The sequence below is a fragment of the Mercenaria mercenaria genome, unplaced genomic scaffold (assembly GCF_021730395.1).
Source record: "Mercenaria mercenaria strain notata unplaced genomic scaffold, MADL_Memer_1 contig_5029, whole genome shotgun sequence".
NCBI lineage: Eukaryota > Metazoa > Mollusca > Bivalvia > Venerida > Veneridae > Mercenaria > Mercenaria mercenaria.
In genome coordinates, this window is record NW_026463309.1 from 31,923 (window position 1) to 53,989 (window position 22,067).

The 22,067-nt window shown below is 37.0% G+C and overlaps 1 protein-coding gene across 1 annotated transcript in view; it reads left to right on the plus strand.

Annotated features, from left to right (window-relative positions):
- LOC128554417 (uncharacterized) overlaps positions 1-15,580 on the plus strand; it is a 39,184-nt gene extending 23,604 nt beyond the window's left edge. Inside the window, exons 2-3 of the mRNA XM_053535700.1 lie at positions 10,726-10,924; positions 15,362-15,580. Of these exons, the coding sequence (XP_053391675.1) occupies positions 10,726-10,924; positions 15,362-15,565 (403 nt within the window). The 3' untranslated portion in view covers positions 15,566-15,580. The remainder of the gene's footprint in view (positions 1-10,725; positions 10,925-15,361) is intronic.
- The last annotated feature ends 6,487 nt before the right edge of the window (positions 15,581-22,067 follow it).

The window sequence follows — 22,067 nt, forward strand, 5'->3', positions numbered from 1 at the left end:
AGTAGGTCTAAAAATAGAAGAAGATTGTGACCTCTCTAGAGGCCATACTTTTCAATGGATCTTCATGAAAGTTAATCAGAATGTTTACCTTGATGATATCTAGATCAAGTTTGAAACTGGGTCACGTGTCGTCCAAAACTAGGTCATTAGGTCAAATAATAGAAAAACCTTGTGACCTCTCTAGAGGCCATATTTTTCATGGGATCTGTATGAAAGTTAGTCTGAATGTTCATCTTGATGATATCTAGGTCAAGTTTGAAACTGGATTACATGAGCTCAAAAACTAGGTAACTATGTCAAATAATAGAAAAAACGACGTCATACTCAGTTCAAAACTGGGTCATGTGGGGACAGGTGAGCGATTCAGGACCATCATGGTCCTCTTGTTTTAAGATAGAGCCTTGAAATTTTTATGATTTATCCGCGCTCTTAGTCCAACATTTCTCATCTGATCTTCACCATAACTCTTTGGCCAGGTGCATTAACTAGCCAAATCGCCCGAGGCACTCCAGAATTATGGCCCTTGAATTACCCAAAATTGGCCTTATTACTCTTCAAGGGAATATTTGTAGTGAGTAAATAGTATATAAAGACTTGCTATTTAGATGATTAGGCAGTTGTGGGAGACATGCGCTTTTGTCAAAAGCAACTCTAGTTGATTAATTAGTTTTTTAGTCTTTTTTTAGTCTTGTTAGTTTCCATGCAGCCTGTTCTGACCATCTGTAGCGTTATTTTAACTAGTACGATGCACTGCGAAAAATGTTTCGTACGCCGTTGCCCGCTTGCTGGGCATAAACGGTTTGCATCTAGGCTTTGAATTAAGAATTTTGTGAAAGATTACTCACTTGCCCAAAAGACGGTCAATCATTGATCAGGAAATATTTTTGAAACTAAAGATACGGAACTGGAAGCAGTAGATGTACACGTCAAAATGCTCATGATTGCCTTTCTAATGCCTCATTGTAACAGGGGAAAAATCAAAATTACTTTTAGGGCATTTTTTTTTCTCAGAATACATTTTATCATTGTAATAAATTTAAGTGTATATGGCTCATGGACCCATACTGTATCCTAGGTATATCCACTATTGTGCCGAGGCTGTGAATAAAGAGTATGATGCTGAACCGTTTTTGACAGATTTTTTGACGATATATAATGACTCCAGTTTGGAGTGGAGTGAGGGTATGACTGACTTTTTTTGTGATGTCACAAATACATTTTGAGAGGAATTAAGTTTTTATGTCTTTTTTGTTTTAAAAAATATAGATAAACATACACCAGATTGCACCATTTTAAATCTTCAAATTCAAAATTTTCCGGGGGAGAAACTGGGGATCACATAATTTACATAGACATACATAGGGAAAAATTTGAAAATCTTCTTGTCCAAACCCTCAAGGCATAGAGCCTCAGTATTTGGCATGTGACATCTAACGGTCCTCTATACATAGGGTTCAAATTATGCCCCTTGGGTGAAAAGAGGCCCCGTCCCGGGTGTCCCAAGTTTTACAGTTTTAGACTTATATAGGAAAAAACTTAATAAATCTTCTTGTCTGAAACTATAAGACTTAGGCCTTTGATATTTGGTATGAAACATTGTCTTTTGGTTCCCTACTAAACTTATTCAAATTATGCCCCTAGATTGAAAAGAGGCCCCGCCCCGGGGGTCTGACGTTTTACATAGACAAATAGGAAAAAAAAAATTGTCTGACACCACAAGACTTAGGCCTTTGATGTTTGGTATGTACCATTGCCTTGTGGTTCTCTGCCTAGAGGTCCGGCCCCGGGGGTCCCAAGTTTTACATAGATATATATAGGGGAAAAAATCTTCTTGTCTGAAACTGTAAGGCCTAGGCTTTTGATGTTTGGTATGTTGCCTAGGGGTCCTTTACCAAGATTGTTCAAATTATCCTTCTGGGATAAAAAGAGGCCCTGTCCTTGGGGTTCAAACGTTTTACAATGACTTACATAGGAAAAAACTTTTAAAAATCTTCTTGACTGAAAATCCAAGGTCTAGGCGTTTGATATTCAGTACAAAAAAACTTTAAATAATTTATATTGTAACTTTTTGCAATCTCTTTTTTTATTTGGCATAAATGTTTGCCTCAGTGAGACAAGGAGTGTCATGTGAATCTGCCAGTCCTTTTGACAGCTGGCGGGCTCAACTTGTTGCCCGTGGGCATCTAGTTAAGATACAGCCTTGAAGTTTGGATGACAGGTACAGTTTTGGACACTAATCTTAATGTCTTTCAATGACCATGAATTTAAGTACTGACCTACTTTCTTGTTTTTAGCTCACCAGAGCCAAAGGCTCAGGGTGAGCTATTAGGATCACTCACCGCCCGGCGTCCGTCGTCCGTTGTCCGTAAACTCTTACTTCAAACGACATCTCCTCATAAACCGCTAGGCAAATTTCATCCAAACTTCACAAGAATGTTCCTTGGGTGAAGCTCTACAAAAGTGTTCAAAGAATTGAATTCCATGCAGAACTCTGGTTGCCATGGCAACCGAAAGGAAAAACTTTAAAAATCTTCTCAAAAACCAGAAGCCCTAGAGCTTAGATATTTGGTTTGAAGCATTGCCTAGTGGACCTCTACCAAGTGTGTTCAAATCATGACCCCGGGGCCAAAAATTGACCCCGCCTCAGGGGTCACTTGATTTTACATAGAAAAATCTTTAAAAATCTTCTTCTCGATAACCAGAAGCTTATACCTTAGATATTTGACATGTAGCATTGCCTGGTGGACCTCTACTAAATTTGTTCAAATCATGACCCCGGGGTCAAAATTGACCCCGCCCCAGGGGTCACTGGATTTTACATATGAAAATCTTCAAAAAATTTCTAAAAATAAACCAGAAGGCATAGAGCTTAGATATTTCACATGTAGCATTGCCTAGTGGACCTCTACAAAATTTGTTCAAATCATGACCCCGGGGGTCACTTGATTTTACATAGGAAAATCTTAAAAAATCTTCTCAAAAAGCAGCTGCCCTAGAGCTTAGATATTTGACATGTAGAATTGCCAAGTGGACCTCTACTAAAGTTGTTCAAATTATGACCACGGGATCAAAATTGACCCCGCCCCAGGGGTCACTTGATTTTACATATGAAAATCTTCAAAAATTTTCTTAAAATAAACCAGAAGGCCTAGAGCTTAGATATTTCACATGTAGCATTGCCTAGTGGACCTCTACAACATTTGTTCAAACATGACCCCCAGAGTCAAAATTGATCCCGCCCCAGGTGTCACTTGATTTTACATAGGAAAATCTTCAAAACTTTTCTAAAAAATAAACCAGAAGGTCTAGATCTTAGATATTTGACATGTAGCATTGCCTAGTAGACTTCTACAAAATTTCTTCAAATCATGACCCCCGGTATCAAATTGGCCCGCCCCATGGGGTTACTTGATTGTACATAGAAAAATCTTCAAAATTTTCTAAAAATAAACCAGAAGGCCTAGAGCTTAGATATTTGACAAGTAGCATTGCCTAGTGGACCTCTACAAAATTTGTTCAATCTTAACTCCCGGGGTCAAATTGACCCCGCCCCATGGGGTTACTTGATTGTACATCGGAAAATTTTCCAAAAAAATTCTAAAAATCATCAGTTTGAAATTTGAAACATGTAGCTCTTATTACTCTGGTGAGCGATCCAGGGTCATCATGACCCTCTTGTTTAAGATACAGCCTTGAAATTTGGATGACATGTACAGTTTTGCTTACCGATCTTAAAATTGATTTTCAGTGACCTTGAATGTTTACACTGACCTACTTTCTTGTTTTTAGCTCATCTGAGCACGAAGTGCTCAAGGTGAGCTTATGTGATCGCCCCGTGTCTGTCGTCATCCGTCGTCCGTCCGTCGTCAACAATTTGACTATATACAGTCTAGAGGTCACAATTTTGACCCAATCTAAATGAAACTTGGTCAAAATGTTACCCTTAATAAAATCTTGAAGGATCTTGAAGGAGTTTGATAATGGGTCATCTGGGGTCAAAAACTAGGTCACCAGGTCAGATCAAAGGAAAAGCTTGTTAACACTTTAGAGGTCACAGTTTTGGCCCAATCTTAATGAAACTTGGCCAGAATGTTGCGCTCAATAAACTCTAAGACGAGTTCGACATTGGGTAATCTGGGATCAAAAACTAGGTCACCGGGTCAAATCAAAAGAAAAGCTTGTTAATACTCTAGAGGTCACAATTTTGACCCAATTTTAATGAAACTTGGTCAGAATGTTACCCTCAATTAAATCTTGGATGAATTTGATATTGGGTCATCTGGGGTCAAAAACTAGGTCACCAGGTCAAATCAAAGGAAAAGCTTGTTAACACTGTAGAAGCCACATTTATGAATGTCTCTTCATGAAACTTTGTCTGAATATCAATCATGATGATTTTAAAATCCAGTTTGAATATGGGTAATGTAGAGTCAAAAACTAGGTCACCGGGTCAAATCAAAGGAAAAGCTAGTTAACATTGTAGAGGCCGCATTTCTGACCTTATCTTAATGAAACTTGGTCAGAATGTTAATCTCGATGATCTATAGGTCAAGTTCAAATCTGGGTCAGGTGGAGTCAAAAACTAGGTCACCGGGCAAATCAAAGAAAAACTTGTTAAAACGCTAGAGGCCACATTTATGACTGTATCTTCATGAAACTTAGTTAGGCTGTTAATCTTGATGATCTTTAGGTCAGGTTCAAATCTGGGTCATGTGGGGTCAAAAACTAGGTCACGGGTCAAATCAAATTAAAAGTTAGTTAACACTGTAGAGGCCACATTTTTACCATTATATTAACTCCCTGAGGCCGAAATGCGACTATAGGCGCTATATTTTCTACCCCTGTAGCGTCGATATGCGACTATAAGCGCGTTATCAGGACTCGCTAGGACGGCGATTGACGACTATAGTCGCGGTACCGACATCATGCTAACTGCGTCACATACTTGTTAATTTTTGATAAATCTGATAAAAGCAAAATTATATTGCATTCTGGTTATTATTTCTCAGATGTTATAATTACTAAGTGTGCTACTAATCAGTTCCCTTGTTAAAATAAATGTTTATAATTATGCGGTCATGTAAAGGAAATAAAAAGACGAACTCCGCTGTGATTTTTTTCTTTCATACTGTTCATACATTTTTTCAAAAGAGTAAAATAATGTCGTTGGCCAGAGATCTTTTTTAAAATGAAGAAAATATTCATTATCATGCTGATTCTGACATATCAGCTCCGTCGGGTGATGAGACCGATGATGAAATTCCAGTATCAGAGAAATGAATGGTCGGGAAATACTAAGATTTAGAAGGCTGAAATATTCTTACATTTATATCGCATACGATACAAATAGATACAAATAACACACCAAAACATGTTTCATAAAACACAACAAAAATGTATGTAAATAAATGCGTGTTTGTAAATTTAATGATTATTCAACCATGGATGTAAATGTTGCAACTTAACTGTCTAAGCGCGTTTCACACAATATTTATGTACATATTTAGAAATAGATTATACATCAAAATAAACCACCGATATTCACACAAAAACAGGTGTAAATTTCAAGTAATACTGATTTAAATATTCTGTGTAAATAACGTATCTATCAATTGGAATATAATGTGTTTACGTGTGGAAAAGGTAAGAAAAGCAGAAATGTTCAAATATTTATCAAACGCATTAGGTGTGCTTAAATTGTGAATATTTCGAAGTGAAATTATTGTTCAATTTGGATATAAGCCACGGGCGAAATATGATATAAAAATATTTGTTTAAACTTCGAAGATTTTGTTAGTTTATTTTAACTTACACAAAAGTTAATAATGTTTCCCTGCATTATTTCAATTGACCGCATGCGAGTGTGATTATGATAAGATCAGATAATGTCTTCGACGTCAGGTGGTAATTTTGGCTCGCCGCAGCAGGTATGTTACACTATCGGCCTCAGGGAGTTAATGGATCTTGGTCAGAATGTTAATCTTGATGATCTGTAGGTCAAGTTTAAATCTGGGTCAGGTTGAGTCAAAAACTAGGTCACCAGGTCAAATCAAAGGAAAAGCTTGTTAACACTCTAGATGCCACATTTATGACCATATCTTCACGAATCTAAGTCAGAATGTTAATCCTGATGAGGGGCCTCCGTGGCCGAGTGGTAAAGGTCGCTGACTTCAAATCACTTGCCCCTCATCGATGTGGGTTCGAGCCTCACTCGGGGCGTTGAGTTCTTCATATGAGGAAGCCATCCAGCTGGCTTACGGAAGGTCGCTGGAAAGTCGCCATATGACCTATCATGTGTCGGTGCGACGTTAAATCCAACCAAAAAAAAACCTGATGATATATAGGTCAAGTTAGAATCTGGGTCATGTGGGGTCAAAAACTAGGTCAACGGGTCAAATCAAAGAAAAAGTTAACAGTTGAGAGGCCACATTTATGACCATAGCTTAATGAAAGTATCTTCGTGATCTTTAGGTCAATAGGTCAGGTGAGCGATACAGGACATATATGGCCCTCTTGTTTAAGATACATCCTTGCAATTTGGACGACATGTACAGTTTTGCACACCCATCTAAAAACTGATTTTCAGTGACCTTGAATGTGACATACTGACCTTACATTTCTTGTTTTTAGCTCATCTGAGCATGAAGTGCTCAAGGTGAACTTTTGGGATCGCCCTGTGTCCGTCGCTTGTCGTCGGCGGCGTAGGCGTTGGCGTCGTCGGCGACAACAATTTGACAGTTAACACTCTAGAGGTCACAATTTTTGCCCAATCTTAATGAAACTTGGTCAGACTGTTACCATCAATAATATCTTGGACGAGTATGATACTGGGTCATCTTGGGTCAAAAACTAGGTCACCAGGTCAAATCAAAGGCAAAGCTTGTTAACTCTCTAGAGGTCACAATTTTGACCCAATCTTAATGAAACTTGGTCAGAATGTTGCCCTCAATAAAATCTTGGACGAGTTCGAAATTGGGTCATCTGGGGTCAAAAACTAGGTCACCAGGTCAAATCAAAGGAAAAGCTTATTAACATTCTAGAGGTCACAACAGTTACTTGCGGAGAACAGGTTTGTACTGGTACAGAACCCAGGAACACTGGTTAGGTTAACTGCCCGCCGTTACATGACTGAAATACTGTTGAAAAACGGCGTTAAACCGAAAACAAACAAACAAACATATTTTGCCCAATCTTAATAAAACTTGGTCAGAATGTTACCCTTGGTAATATCTAGGATGAGTTCATATTGGGTCATCTGGGGTCAAAACATAGGTCACCAGATCAAATCAAGGGAAAAGCTTGTTAACACTCTAGAGGTCACAATTTTGGCCCGATCTTACTTAAACTTGGTCAGAATGTAACCCTCAATAAAGTCTTCGACGAGTTAGCTATTGTGTCATCTGGGGTAAAAACCTGTGTCACCAGGTCAAATTAAATGAAAAGCTTCATAGCACTGTAAAGACCACATTTATGACTGTATCATCATGAAACTTTGTTAGAATGTTAATCTTGATAATCTCAAGGTCCAGTTTGAATATGGGTCATGTAGGATCAAAAGCTAGGTCACTAGGTCAAATGAAAGGAAAATGTAGTTTACACTGTAGAGGCCACATTTATGACTATATCTTAATGCAACTTGGTCAGTCACTCGGGGCGTTGAATTCTTCATGTGAGGAAGCCATCCAACTGGCTTACGGAAGGTCGGTGGTTCTACCCGGGTGCTCGCTTGTGAGGAAATAATGCACGGAGGGGCACCTGGGGTCTTCCTCCACCATTAAAGCTGGAAAGTCGCCATATGACATATTATGTGTCGGTGCGACGTTTAATCCAACAAAATAAAAATAAATAAACTTGGTCAGAATGTTAAGCTTGATAATGAAAATTGGTCAGAATGTTACCCGCAATAAAATCTTGGACGAGTTTGATATTGGGTCATCTGGGATCAAAAACAAGGTCACCAGGTCAAATCAAAGGCAAAAGCTTGTTAACACTCTAGAGGTCACAATTTTGGCCCAATCTTAATGAAACTTGGTCAGAATGTTGCCCTCAATAAAATCTTGTACGAGTTCGATATTGGGTCATCTGGTTGAAAAACTAGGTCACCAGGTCAAATCAAAGGAAAAACTTGTTAACACTCTAGAGGTCACATATTTGGCCCAATCTTAATGAAACTTGGTCAGAATGTTACCCTCAATAATATCTAGGACGAGTTTATATTGGGTCATCTTGGGTCAAAAACTAGGTCACCAGGTCAAATCAAAGGAAAAGCTTGTTAACACTCTAGAGGTCACAATTTTGTCCCAATCTTACTTAAACGTTGTCAGAATGTAACCCTCAATAAAGTCTTGGACGAGTTAGCTATTGGGTCATCTGGGGTAAAAAACTGTGTCACCAGGTCAAATTAAATGAAAAGCGTGTTAACACTGTAAAGACCACATTTATGACTGTATCTTCATGAAACTTTGTTAGAATGTTAATCATGATAATCTCAAGGTCCAGTTTGAATATGGGTCATGTAGGATCAAAAGTTTGGTCACTAGGTCAAATGAAAGGAAAAGGTAGTTTACACTGTAGAGGCCACATTTATGATTATATCTTAATGAAACTTAGTCAGTCACTCGGGGCGTTGAATTCTTTATGTGAGGAAGCCGTCCAGCTGGCTTACGGAAGGTCAGTGGTTCTACCCAGGTGCCCGCGCGTGATGAAATAATGCACGGAGGGGCACCTGGGGTCTTCCTCCACCATTAAAGCTGGAAAGTCGCCATATGACCTATCATGTGTCGGTGCGACGTTTAATCCAACAAAATGAAAATAAATAAACTTGGTCAGAATGTTAAGCTTGATAATCTATAGGTCAAATTTAAGTCTGGACGAGTTCATATTGGATCATCTGGGGTCAAAAACTAGGTCACAAGGTCAAATCCAAAGAAAAGCTTGTTAACACTCTAGAGGCCACATTTTTGACTGTATCCACATGAAACTTGGTCAGAATATTAATCTTTATGATCTTAAGGTGAAGTTTGAAATCAGGGTCATGTGTGGTAAAAAACTAGGCCACCGGATCAAATCAAAGGAAAAGCTTGTTAACACTTTAGAGACCACATTTATGACTATATCTTCATGAATCCTGGTCAGAATGTTAATCTTGATGATCACAAGGTCCAGTTTGAATATGGGTCATGTAGGATAAAAAACTAGGTCACCAGGTCAAATCAAAGGAAAAGCTAGTTTACACTGTAGGTGCCACATTGATGACCATATCTTGATGAAACTTGGTCAGAATGTTAATCTCGATGATCTATAGGTCAAGTTCGAATCTGGGTCATGTGGGGTCAAAAACTAGGTCACCGGGTCAAATCAAAAGAATAGCTATTTAACACTGTAGAAGCCACATTTATGTCCATATCTTAATGAAACTTGGTCAGAATGTAACTCTTGATGATCTTTAGGTCAATAAGTCAGGTGATCGATGCAGGGCCTTCATGGCCTTCTTGTTTAAATCTTTAAAATTTGGATGACATGTATAGTTTTGCATGCCAATCTTTAAACAGACTAAGTGACCATCAGTGTGACCAACTGACCTACTTTCTAGTTTTCTAAATTACAGCAAAAGGATTTGGACCACCTGTAATATTTTTACAGGTTTCAAAAGTAATCTTGCATAATCTTTACCTTGACCCACTCTCCTAATTTTCTTGTTTTTAGAGCTTTAGCTAAGAAGTTTGTTCAAACAAACAACTCTACTCAGGTGAGCGATAAAGGGCCATCATGGTCATCTTGTTAATTTTTTATATTTGCTTTGATGAAATTTAGGTCAATTTTAAATATGGGTAATTTTGAGTCAAAAACTAGGTCACCTGGTGCAATCAAAGAATAACATTTTTGCATTTTTCAGTGGATCTTCATTAAATTATATAAAAATGTTTTCCCTTGATGAAATCTAGGTCTTGCTCTAATATGGGTCATCTTGGGTCAAAAACTAGTTCACCCGGTCAAATAAAAGAAATACCTTGTGTAAGCGGTAGGGGCTGCACTTTTGACTGGATATTCATGAAATTTGATCCTGCCAATTGTTTTGATGAAATTTAGGTCAAGTTCAAATAGTGATCGTCTTTGGTGAAAAAATAGGTCAACCAGTCAAATCAAAGAAGTACTTTGTGAAAAACCATATGTTTGCAATAGGGGTTGCTTTCCCTGTCTATTACGTCACTGTCACTTAAGCCTCAACATCGAAAAATGTTCCCGTAGCATTTGTTGAGAAGCTGTTAACCTACACCCTTCAAATTTGCATGCCAAATGGTGTAGATAACTCCTGTTACTTTTCGGATCAGTAGGTTTAAGGTAAAAGATGCAGCAGCCAGAATGCCCTCTTTCTGTTTCCTTTTTGAAAAATTACAGAAAAAGAATTAACAGTCATTTTCAGGAAGATTATTCTGGCTGTTTTAGCTGTTCTTAGGTGAGCGACGTAGGACCATTTAGTCCTCTTGTTAGCATTTGATATAAAATACCAAAGATGTCTGCATAACTAATGTAAATTGTGAAGTGTTGTTTAAGCTGTGATTTGAGTTTGTGTTAGGTATTCTGATAACTATGTTCTATTTGGTGATTTCAGACAAGACTGACAATACCAGTCATCTTTTGAAAACTAAATAGAAGCTGTTCAGTATTCTCAGAGTGCATTGTAGTATTGTTTAGTAGTCCTAAGATACATTTGTTTGATTTCAGATTCAGTAAGGTTGCAGGTCAGAAGCTTGCAGAAAAGAATGCTGATATAGCAGATCTTAGTGATCCAAATAGGGCCATGAAGTTGTCTGAGAGGTTTTCCCAGATATATGATGATGACTGGACTGATGCTTTCCAAGCACTTGGAGATAGAAAGATGAAGTCTAAAGAGGCAATTCAAGTGCTAATGACCATTTTGAAGGTAACAATAACTTGTATAGCAGCCAACAACAGTTAGCTTGAATACTAGCTTTGAAACTTTGTACACAAATTAATTATCACAATTAAGTATAATGGCCACAGCCATAACCCTAACTTGCATTTTAGCAGAATTGTAATCCTTTTTATGCCCCACACATTTAAACAGGGTACATATACCGTTCCTGTTGTCTGTACATATATACGTCCGTCTGTACGTATGTCAATACATCCTGAATCTTGTGTGTCCAACTCTTCCCACGCTATTAACCTGATTACCTGATTTGTAAATTGTTCAAGCAAGCAACTAAACTCAGATGAGCGATATAGGGCCATCATGTCCCTCTTGTTTAGAAAGTATCACAGAAATGTTCCTTCGGTGACACAATACCAACTTTGTTCAAGTTATTCCAGTATGTAGAAAACAGGGCCACCAGAGAGGAAAGTGCTTTTTCATAAATGTAAACAGTAGATAGTGGATACTTAAAAGAAATCATCTTGTCAGAAAACACTGGCACAATAATGTCACGGATATTTTCTGCCGAAATTGTTGAAGTAGTCTGTGAAACACAGAATGATCTAGGGTCATCCATGCCCTCTTACGTTTATTACTGCGGCATCAAATGTGCATGGTTGCAAAAAGATAAGACAAAGTACAAGAGTTTTTTCTAAAGCATTTGACATAGATAGAACACATTATGTAGAATATGCAAATTGTTTTATTTTGTTTCTTTATACAACCATTCATCTGTCTTCCAGTCCATCCGTCAGTCAGTCACAAAAGACAGATTCTGCATAACATTTAAAAGTACAAAGAACTCTTTTCATAAAACCTTGCCTCAGGATGGTGGGTTATTTGTAAAATATACTGGTCCTTCTATGGGCGGCGGTTACCGCCAAAATTAGTAAATATACAATCCATTCATAAACAAGTCAGTCAGTGCAGTGCATTTCAACGCCGTCTAGTCTAAAAGTCCATCCCGTCCAATAAATTTGCATTCAACGCGTTGTATTTTGAAACCATTTAACACAAAACTTCATTCCATCCATCTAAACATGGAATGATGCATTGAAAAATTTGTTGCGATGCATCGTACTGTGAAATCATCCAACAAAACATGATACCATGCAGCTCAATGTGAAGCCGTTTAACACAACATGAGTACGTGCAGTGTAAAATGAAATGATTTATTACAACTTGACGCCGTCTAATGCATATTGAAACCGCTTTGTGTAATTAAGAGCGGTGTATAAAAACTTGATGCCATGCAGTCCGATGTGAAGACGTTTAACGCAACATGAGTTCGTGCAATGTAAAATAAAAAGATTCTTTAAAGCTTGGTGCCGTCTAATGCATACTGAAACCGTGTTGTGTTATTTGGAGCGGCGTATCAAAATTTGATGCCATGCAGCCAGATATGAAGCTGTTTAACGAAACACGAGTACGTGCATTCTAAAAGGTTAGTAAGACTATCAGTTCATAAGTTTGCCCTGTTATAAATATAGATTCTGGATCAGTTTTACATAAGAATATCTTAAAATTTGTCCTAAAACCGACCTTGTGGTAAAATTCTGACACTGTTCCTGCGATTTATCTGACTTATTTTCGTGAAACATGTTTCTTCTTAGTTTAAGCTTTGTCAGAAGTATGCTTCGTGAAACAGACTCAGTAAATGAAATAATAACAAGAGGGCCATAATGGCCCTACATCGCTCACCTGTTATCATTGCACTTGAGGACAAGAAGGTCCTCAGCAAAAATATCTAAGTCCAAAGGACAGGAAAAACAAAGGAAAGAAATTTAACCAAAAAGAAAAAAAAATTCTTACAAGGTACAGATATGTCAAAATACACCTAAAAATTGGAGGTACCATCCATGTTGTACCACAGAAAAGTGGTCTCGGTTTTTCCCTACGGCCAATAATAAAAAAGTTACTAAAAATAAGCTATTTATATTAACGTAAAAGGGAAGTAATTAAAAAGAAAATTATTGTAAGTTAACAAAAGAAGGATCTGCCAAATAAATCTGTTGACATAAATTAAATTTCAGATCAGTATCTTCATTAGTTACGTAATTACGGAGATATACCAATTTTAATTTGAAATAAAGGGAGGTAATTTGACATAAAATCAGTCCATAGTTATCTACCCTGATTGACTCAGTCCTACTAATGATAAATGAAATTTCAAATAAGTCCTATAAGTACTTACTGATATAAATCCATTTTGACTACAATCAGGGGAGGTAATCAGAAATAAAATAACTCTGGAACCTACGATTGGATCTGATTTGTCACAGAATCCAAGATTTATTGTTGTTGAAGATATTTTGGAAGTTTGTATCAAATAAAACCATAAATGAAGTCTCTATATGGCTGCAAAAGCCAAAATCCTTCAAGGGGCCATAACTCTGGAACCCATGATGGAATCTGGCCAGTTCAAGAAAGGAACCAAGATCTTGTGGTGATACAAGTTGTGCGCAAGTTTGGTTAAAATCAAATCATAAACGAAGTTGCTATTGTGCAGACAAGGTCAAAATAGCTAATTTTGGCCCTTTCAGGGGCCATAACTCTGGAACCCCTTAAGGGATCTGGCCGGTTCAACACAGGAACTAAGATCTTATGGCAACACAAGTTTTGTGCAAGTTTGATTAAATTCAAATCATAAATGAAGCTGCTATTGTGCAGACAAGGTCAAAATAGCTAATTCTGGCCCTTTCAGGGGCCATAACTCTGGAACCTATAATGAAATCTAGCCAGTTCAAGAAAGGAACCAAGATCTTACAGTGATACAAGTTGTGTGCAAGTTTGGTTAAAATCAAATCATAAATGAAGCTGCTATTATGCAGACAAGGTCAAAATAGCTAATTCTGGCCCTTTCAGGGGCCATAACTCTGGAACCCATAAATAAAGCTGCTATTGTGCAGACAAGGTCAAAATAACTGATTTTGGCCCTTTCAGGGGAATCCATAATGGGATCTGGCCAGTTCAAGAAAGGAACCGAGATCTTATGGTGATACAAGTTGTGTGCAAGTTTGGTTAAAATAAAATCATAAATGAAACCACTATCGTGCAGACAAGAAATTGTTGACGGACGCACGGACGGACGGACACACGACGGACGACGGACGAAGGGTGATCACAAAAGCTCACCTTGTCACTATGTGACAGGTGAGCTAATGACAAAATTAACAAACACTAAAAATCTCCCGAGTTAATCAATGTAAGCATGTTTATGTTTTTAAACAGTATGTTAAAATTACATGTACTTCACTGTACAGTGCATGTTTGTTTGTTTGTTGTTTTTTTTTCGGGGTGGGGTGTGTGTGTGGGGAGGGGGTGGGGGATGGCGGAAGATCTTATGCCATTTTTAAACAGTATTTCATTTAAGGTGGACAGTCAGTTTCCTGGGTTTCATACGACCTGTAAGGGGATTTGTGAACCGAGCAAGCGTAGCAGATACTTGTGGAGATAAAGTTAATACCTGTATGAAATCCAGGAAACTGACTGTCCAACTTAAATGAAATACTGTTAAGAAACGGCATAAGATCTTCCGCCCCAACCCATCACCGAAAAAGCAAACAAACAAACAAAAATTGACAAAACATTGCACAGTGAAGTACATATAATTTAGACATACTGTCTAAAACATAAACATATTAACATTTATTTTATATGATTAATAATTAACTCGGGAGATTTTTAGTGTTTGTTAATTTTGTCATTATTATTTCTATTACTATGTCTGTTTCACGAAGCATACTTCCGACAAAGCTTAATAAAATAAGTCAGATAAATCGCAGAAACAGTGTCAAATTAAATGTTAGAATTTTACCACAAGGTCGGTTTTATGACAAATTTTAAGATATTCTTATGTAAAACTGATCCAGAATCTATATTTATAACAGGGCAAACGTATGAACAGATAGTCTTATTAACCTTTTACAATGCACGTACTCGTGTTTCGTTAAACAGCTTCACATTTGGCTGCATGGCATCAAATTTTGATACGCCGCTCCAAATCACACAACACTGTTTCAGTATGCATTAGACGGCGCCAAGCTTTAATGAATCGTTTCATTTCACACTGCACTTACTCATGTTGTGTTAAACGGCTTCACATTGAGCTGGATGGTATCATGTTTTGTTGGATGATTTCATAGTACGGTGCATCGCAACAAGTTTTTCAATGCATCATTCCATGTTTAGATGGATAAAATGAAGTTTTATGTTAAGTGGTTTCAAAACTCAACGCGTTGAATGCAAATTTATTGGACGGGATGGAGTTTTAGACTAGATGGCGTTGAAATGCACTGCACTGACTGACTTGTTTATGAATGGTTTGTATATTTACTAATTTTGGCGGTAACCGCCGCCCATATCCTTCAATTAAGTTTCAATTTATGAAATTGGTGTTTATAGTACATTGAATGTTTATTTCAGTGCTGTTATGATACCTGTGAAGAAGTCGCTGCACAGCAGTTAGAAGAGCTTAAAATTCCTCTCATTCAGCCTGTCAAGACAGTTGGGGAGGCATCGAAAGGACATGCGGTGAGGATCATTTATAAGTATAGATTGATGGTTCATTGTCCTGCATCAACATTTTACTTAAAAATCTTTTTCTTTGAAACCAATGGTCAGAATTAAATCAAACTAGGTCTTTAGCATCCTAGACCTCTTTTAAGATTGCGCAAATAGTTCAGCTTGGCTCTTTTAGTATTAAAGTACACTTTAAAGAACTTCTTGTTATAAACTTCCAGATAAACATTTACAAAACTGTGTAACATTCTTGCATGCATCTCCTTCAAGACCTGCTTAAACTATTTTGGGGGTCTCCAGAGTGAGCTAGAATAGATTTTAGCTCACCTTTGACCACGAAGTGCTCAAAGGTGAGCTTTAGTGATCGCCCTGTGTCCGTCGTCTGTCCGTCGTCAACAATTTGACTGTTAACACTCTAGAGGTCACATTTTTGGCGATATTGGGTCATCTGGGGTCAAAAACTAGGTCACCAGGTCAAATCAAAGGAAAAGCTTGTTAACACTCCACAGGTCACAATTGTGGCCCAATCTTAATGAAACTTGGTCAAAATGTTACACTCAGTAAAGTCTTGGATGAGTTCGATATTTGGTCATCTGGGGGCAAAAACTAGGTCATCGGGTCAAATCAAAGGAAAAGCTTGTTAACTCTCTAGTCACAATTTATGCCCAAGTTTATTGAAACTTGGTCAGAATCGTACCCTCAGTAATATCTAGATCGAGTTCGATATCGGGTCATCATGGGTTAAAAACTAGGTCACCAGGTCAGATCAAAGGAAAAACTTGTTAACACTCTAGACGTCACAATTTTGGCCCAATCTTAATGAAACTTGGTCAGAATGTTACCCTTAATAAAATCTTGGACGAGTTCGATATTGGGTCATCTGGGGTTAAAAACTAGGTCACCAGGTCAATTCAAAGGAAAAGCTTGTTAACACTGTATAGGCCACATTTATAACTGTATCTTCATGAAATTTGGTCAGAATGTTACTCATGATGATCTTTAAGTCCAGTTTGAATCTGGATCATGTAGGGTTAAAAACTAGGTCACTAGGTCAAATCAAATGAAACGCTAGTTAAGCACTAGAGGCCACATTTATGACCATATCTTAAAAAAAATTGTCAGAATGTTAATCTTGATGATCTATAGGTCATGTTTAAATCTGGGTCAGGTGGGGTAAAAAAACTAGGTCACCGGGTCAAATCAAAGGAAAAGCTTGTTAACACTCTAGAGGCCACATGTATGACTGTATCTTTATGTAACTTAGTCAGAATGTTAATCTTAATGTTCTTTAGGTCAAGTTCGAATCTGGGTCATGTGAAGTTAAAAACGATGTCACCGGGTCAAATCAAAGGAATACCTTGCTAACACTGTAGAGGCCACATTTATGACTGTATCTTCATGAGGCTTGGTCAGATTTTTATTCATGATGATCTCAAAGTCCAATTGGAATCTAGGTCATGTAGGATCAGAAACTAGGTCACTGGTCAAAATCAAAGGAAAAGCTAGTTAACACTCTTGAGGCCACATTTATGTCTATATCTTAATGAAACTTGGTCAGAATGTTAAATTTGATGATCTATAGGTCATGTCAAAAACTAGGTCACTGGGTCAAATCAAAGGAGAAGCTTGTTAACACTCTAGAGGCCACATTTTTGACTATATCTTCATGAAACTTAGTCAGAATGTTAATCTTGATGATCTTTAGGTCAAGTTCGAATCTGGGTTATATGAGGTCAAAAACTAGGTCACCGGGTCAAATCAAAGGAAAACTTATTTAACACTTTAGAGGCCACATTTATGACCATATCTTAATGAAAGTATCTTGATGATCTTTAGGTCAGTAGGTCAGGTGAGCGATGCAGGACCTTCATGGCCCTCTTGTTTCATAAATGGAAATGAAAGACTTATAACAGAGACACCTAGCTAGATTCTAAATCACAATGACTCGGTTAATTCGTCTCCTAATTCTGTTCAATTCGAAGTCGAAGTATAGATGTGTATTACCCACATTTACCTCCCTTAGAAAGCTAGACGACATTTGCAGCAAATTTGTTATAAGCGAGTGAACAATGTTTATCTCGAGCTCAAACTAGTTTTCTCAAACTAGTTTATTGTGTTAAAGGCCTCCAGCCCATACACGTATACAATACAATTATAAATAATAAACTCAAATATATGTGTGACTGTACACAATATATAACGAACATGATATAAAAACAAATTCATAAACATTTTCAAAGTACCATTTATCAAAATTTCATAATTAGAATTTCGAATATATATATTTGCAGATAACTATTATGACACAATGATGAATATTAAGTACTTTTAATTGAACTTTATGATGTCAGATTACCCATTTAACAAGAAAAAATACATTCAGAACTTACGTGTGTTTTCTACTATATTTTCACAAAAGAAACAGAACCTTTGCTCTCTTTCTATACCAATATGCCTACCCTTCTCAATCATTAGTGTATGTGATGATGTCCTAAATGCGACAAAATTATATCTAAAATTTTAATATCTAACACATCAAGATATTTTTCATAATTTAAAGAGGTCATAAAATATCTTTAAGACAGGAGTTTGGAACTATTACTGCTTCATTGTTCCATAATTGGATATATTGGTCTTTAAATTTTTGAACATACTGATATAAAAACAAGTTTTCATTTGGAGCACACTGATTCTCCCATAAACAGCCAAATCCTTTTTTTTGCAAATCGAGTTTTACGTCTGTTACCCAGTTTTTGTATCCAATACTATCGTAATATAAAAGCATATTATAGCATTTTCTTACATATCTGTCTAGAGGCAAAGTCACAATTCTAAGCCAGTACTTGATACATCGTTTATCAGCAATAATTTGCATCGGATATCTTTCACAATCGCCCATAACTGCAGCATTACATGCTCAAAGAGGGGCTGACATGAATCGTTTACAGGCATATGTTTAAACATTCAGTAAAAGAAAAATTTCAGTATGTTCCATACGGTGAAGTCCCCATATCTGGGATCCATATAACAAAATTGGTACAGTTTTTACATCAAACAATTCGAAAAACACATGTCTTGGCATAGGCATTAGGTGATTTAAAGAGGACAGTAATGATACCCTTTCACGGCCATACTCTCTGACATTTTAAACAATGACATTTTACTCGTAAAAAAAGTCCAACATAGTTGAAGCCATTTATAGTGGACGCAACTTGACCGCGATGGTTGACACTTGTATTATAATACATAACGAGGCACAACATATTATTGAAAAGGTGTGTACGTAAAACGCTGTATACAAACTCATTCCATATAAATATACACGGCCACCCTAAGCACCCCTTATTTCTACAATGAAATAATCGATATGAATAATCAGCCTAAGGTCAACCATCGCGGTCAAGTTGTGACTACTATACCACTTTAAGTCTATTACCCTTATAAAACCACTTCTCATGTTTCGAAAGTTGTCCGCTATTTTTAAAATCAACTATTTTAGATTTTTGGACATTGAGTGTTACTTTCCATTCTTTACAATAGTATATCAAGCTCTCTCTGTAAACCATTAAAGGTGGATAATCAGATTTTGGCCATGTAACGGATTTGTTCGAAACTTAAGCATCTGATCATTTACACTCATTTATGTTCACTTAACACTTAATACAAATTAGATTTTCACTGGAGGTATTTTTAAAATTTCATTTTCCTATCCTGGTTGCCCAACCAAGATAGAGTTATTTTATCATAAGTATAAATTTGATAAACATACTTTGCCTAAGGAAATGTATAAATATTAGACATATTGTAATATATTTGTAAAATATTTGCATTAAAAATTATGTATTTAGATGGAATTCATTAGAAACGCAAGTTTGAAAAAATATTATTACCTCCCTTTGCCTATCTTGGTTGCGCAACCAAGATAGATTGGAAATAAATGAATTCAGAAGCTACACACAGCTTTAAAACTTGCATTTTGGTTCAGATTGTTCAATAGTTGATATGTCTATCAAATGCAAATGAAAAACTATTATATCGAAATAAAAAGAAATACCCAGCTTTTTATATACTTTCATATTAAAGGGGAGTAATTACAAAATTTTATAAAAATAATAAAATATACATTTCAAATAGGAATCTAACTCTATGTAATCGGTCTTTTTGTTCCTTAAATAATTCTCTACCCGAATATACAAAAAGTAAAAAATGTCATTAAATGTTGATTAAATGTGATTGACCACCTTTAACAGTATCTGAGGATTCATTTATAAACAGAGAAAATAGGTTCAGACTTAATTACAACCCTGTCTTAAGCCAATAGGGCATTCAAATGTTTCACCATGAATAGTACCATTTCTAACACACACCTTAACAGATTTATTAATACCTTTTACTGCATTTAACAAATTACCCGGAACTCCATGACGTAAAGGTCCAGTATACAGTTTTACTCTGTCGACACTTATCAAAGGCTTTTTTGAAATCTATTAATGCTACAGACAACTTTCTGTGCTTCCGACATAAGTATTTCTTAACAGTAGAGTAGAGATAAAACCATTATCAATCGTAGAATAACCTGACCTGAATCAACCTTGAGCTTTCGTGATTTTACTAAGCACATTAGCATAAAAAGTTAAACGTTTATTTAAAATACTTACATAAATTTTGCTTAAAATATCCAATAATGCTATTTCTTTGTAGTTATCCGGATAAGTCAGAGAACCTTTCTTGTGCACAGGAATAAAAACTGCAAGAGACCACTTGTCAGGAAATACTCCATCGACCAAAATTCTATTGTAAAATTTACGTAAATACGGCAACAAAATATCAACAGTGTAAATAATATGCTCCGGTATTAGATTCCCTGAACCGCCGCAGTAGCCTAGCGGTAGAACGTTCGCTTCGAGTGTGGGAGGTCGTGGGTTTGATCCTTGGCCACGTCATACCAAAGACTTAAAAAATGGTACTAGTAGCTTCCTCGCTTGGCACTCAGCATTAAGAGGATAAAACTAGGACTGGGTAGCCCGGTGTCAGTATAATGTGACTGGATGGGATATTATGCCACGTGTCTACGGTGTGATATTCCAGTGAGGCAGCACTATAAAGTTGGGCATTGTGCTTACTGCTACAAGTAGACACAGTCGTTTATATGACTGAAAAATTGTTGAAAAAGACATTAAACCCGAACACACCCACACTCCCTGAGCAAACTTTTCCCTTTTTAGCTCACCTGAGCAATGCTCAGGATTCTCAGGTGTGTTTTTCTGATCGCTCGATGTCCAGCGTCTGTCTGTCGTCTGTCTGTCAACATTTAGCTTGTGTATGCGATAGAGGCTGTTTTTTTCAACTGATCTTCATGAAATTTAGTCAGAATGATTACCTTGATAAAATTTAGGCCGAGTTCGAAAATGGGTCATCTGGGGTCAAAAACTAGGTCACTAGGTCAATTCAAAGAAAAACCTTGTGTATGCGATAGAGGCTGTATTTTTCAATTAATCATAATCAATTTTGGTCAGAATGATTACCTTGATAAAATCTAGGCCGAGTTCGAAAATGGATCATCTGGGATCAAAAACTAGGTCACTGGGTCAAATCAAAGAAAAACTTTGTGTATGCGATAGAGGCTGTATTTTTAGCTCAGCTGTCACATAGTGACAAGGTGAGCTTTTGTGATCACGCAGCGTCCATCATGCGTGCGTGCGTCCGTGCGTAAACTTTTGCTTGTGACCACTCTAGAGGTCACATTTTTCGTGGGATCTTTATGAAAGTAGGTGAGAATGTTCATCTTGATGATATCTAGGTCAAGTTTGAAACTGGGTCACATGCGATCAAAAATTAGGTCAGTAGGTCAAATGATAGAAAATCCTTGTGACCTCTCTAGAGGCCATATTTTTCGTGTGATCTTTATGAAAATTGGTGAGAATGTTCACCTTGATGATATCTAGGTCAAGTTCGAAACTGGGTCACGTCCGATCCAAAACAAGGTCAGTAGGTCAAATAATAGAAAAACCTTGTGACCTCTGTAGAGGCCGTATTTTTCAATGGATCTGCATGAAAATTGCTCAGAATGTTCATCTTGATGATATCTGGGTCAACTGCGGTCAAAAACTAGATCAGTAGGTCAAATAATAGAAAATCCTTGTGACCAGTCTAGAAGTTATATTTTTCAATGGATCTGCATGAATATTGGTCAGAATGTTCATCTTGATGATATCTAGGTCAAGTTCGAAACTGGGTCAGGAGCGTTCAAAAACTAGGTCAGTAGGTCAAATTATGGAAAAACCTTGTGACCTCTGTAGAGGTCAAATTTTTCATGGGATCTGCATGAAAATTAGTCAGAATGTTCATCTTGATGATATCTAGGTCAATTTCAAAACTGGTTCACATGCGGTCCAAAACTAGGTCAGTATGTCTAAAAGTAGAAAATCCTTGTGACCTTCCTAGAGGCCATATTTTTCAATGGATCTTCATGAAAATTGGTCAGAATGTTCAGCTTGATGATATCTAGGTCAGATTTGAAACTGGGTCACGTGCGGTCATAAACTAGGTCATTAGGTCAAATAATAGAAAAACCTTGTGACTACTCTAGAGGTCATATTTTTATGGGATC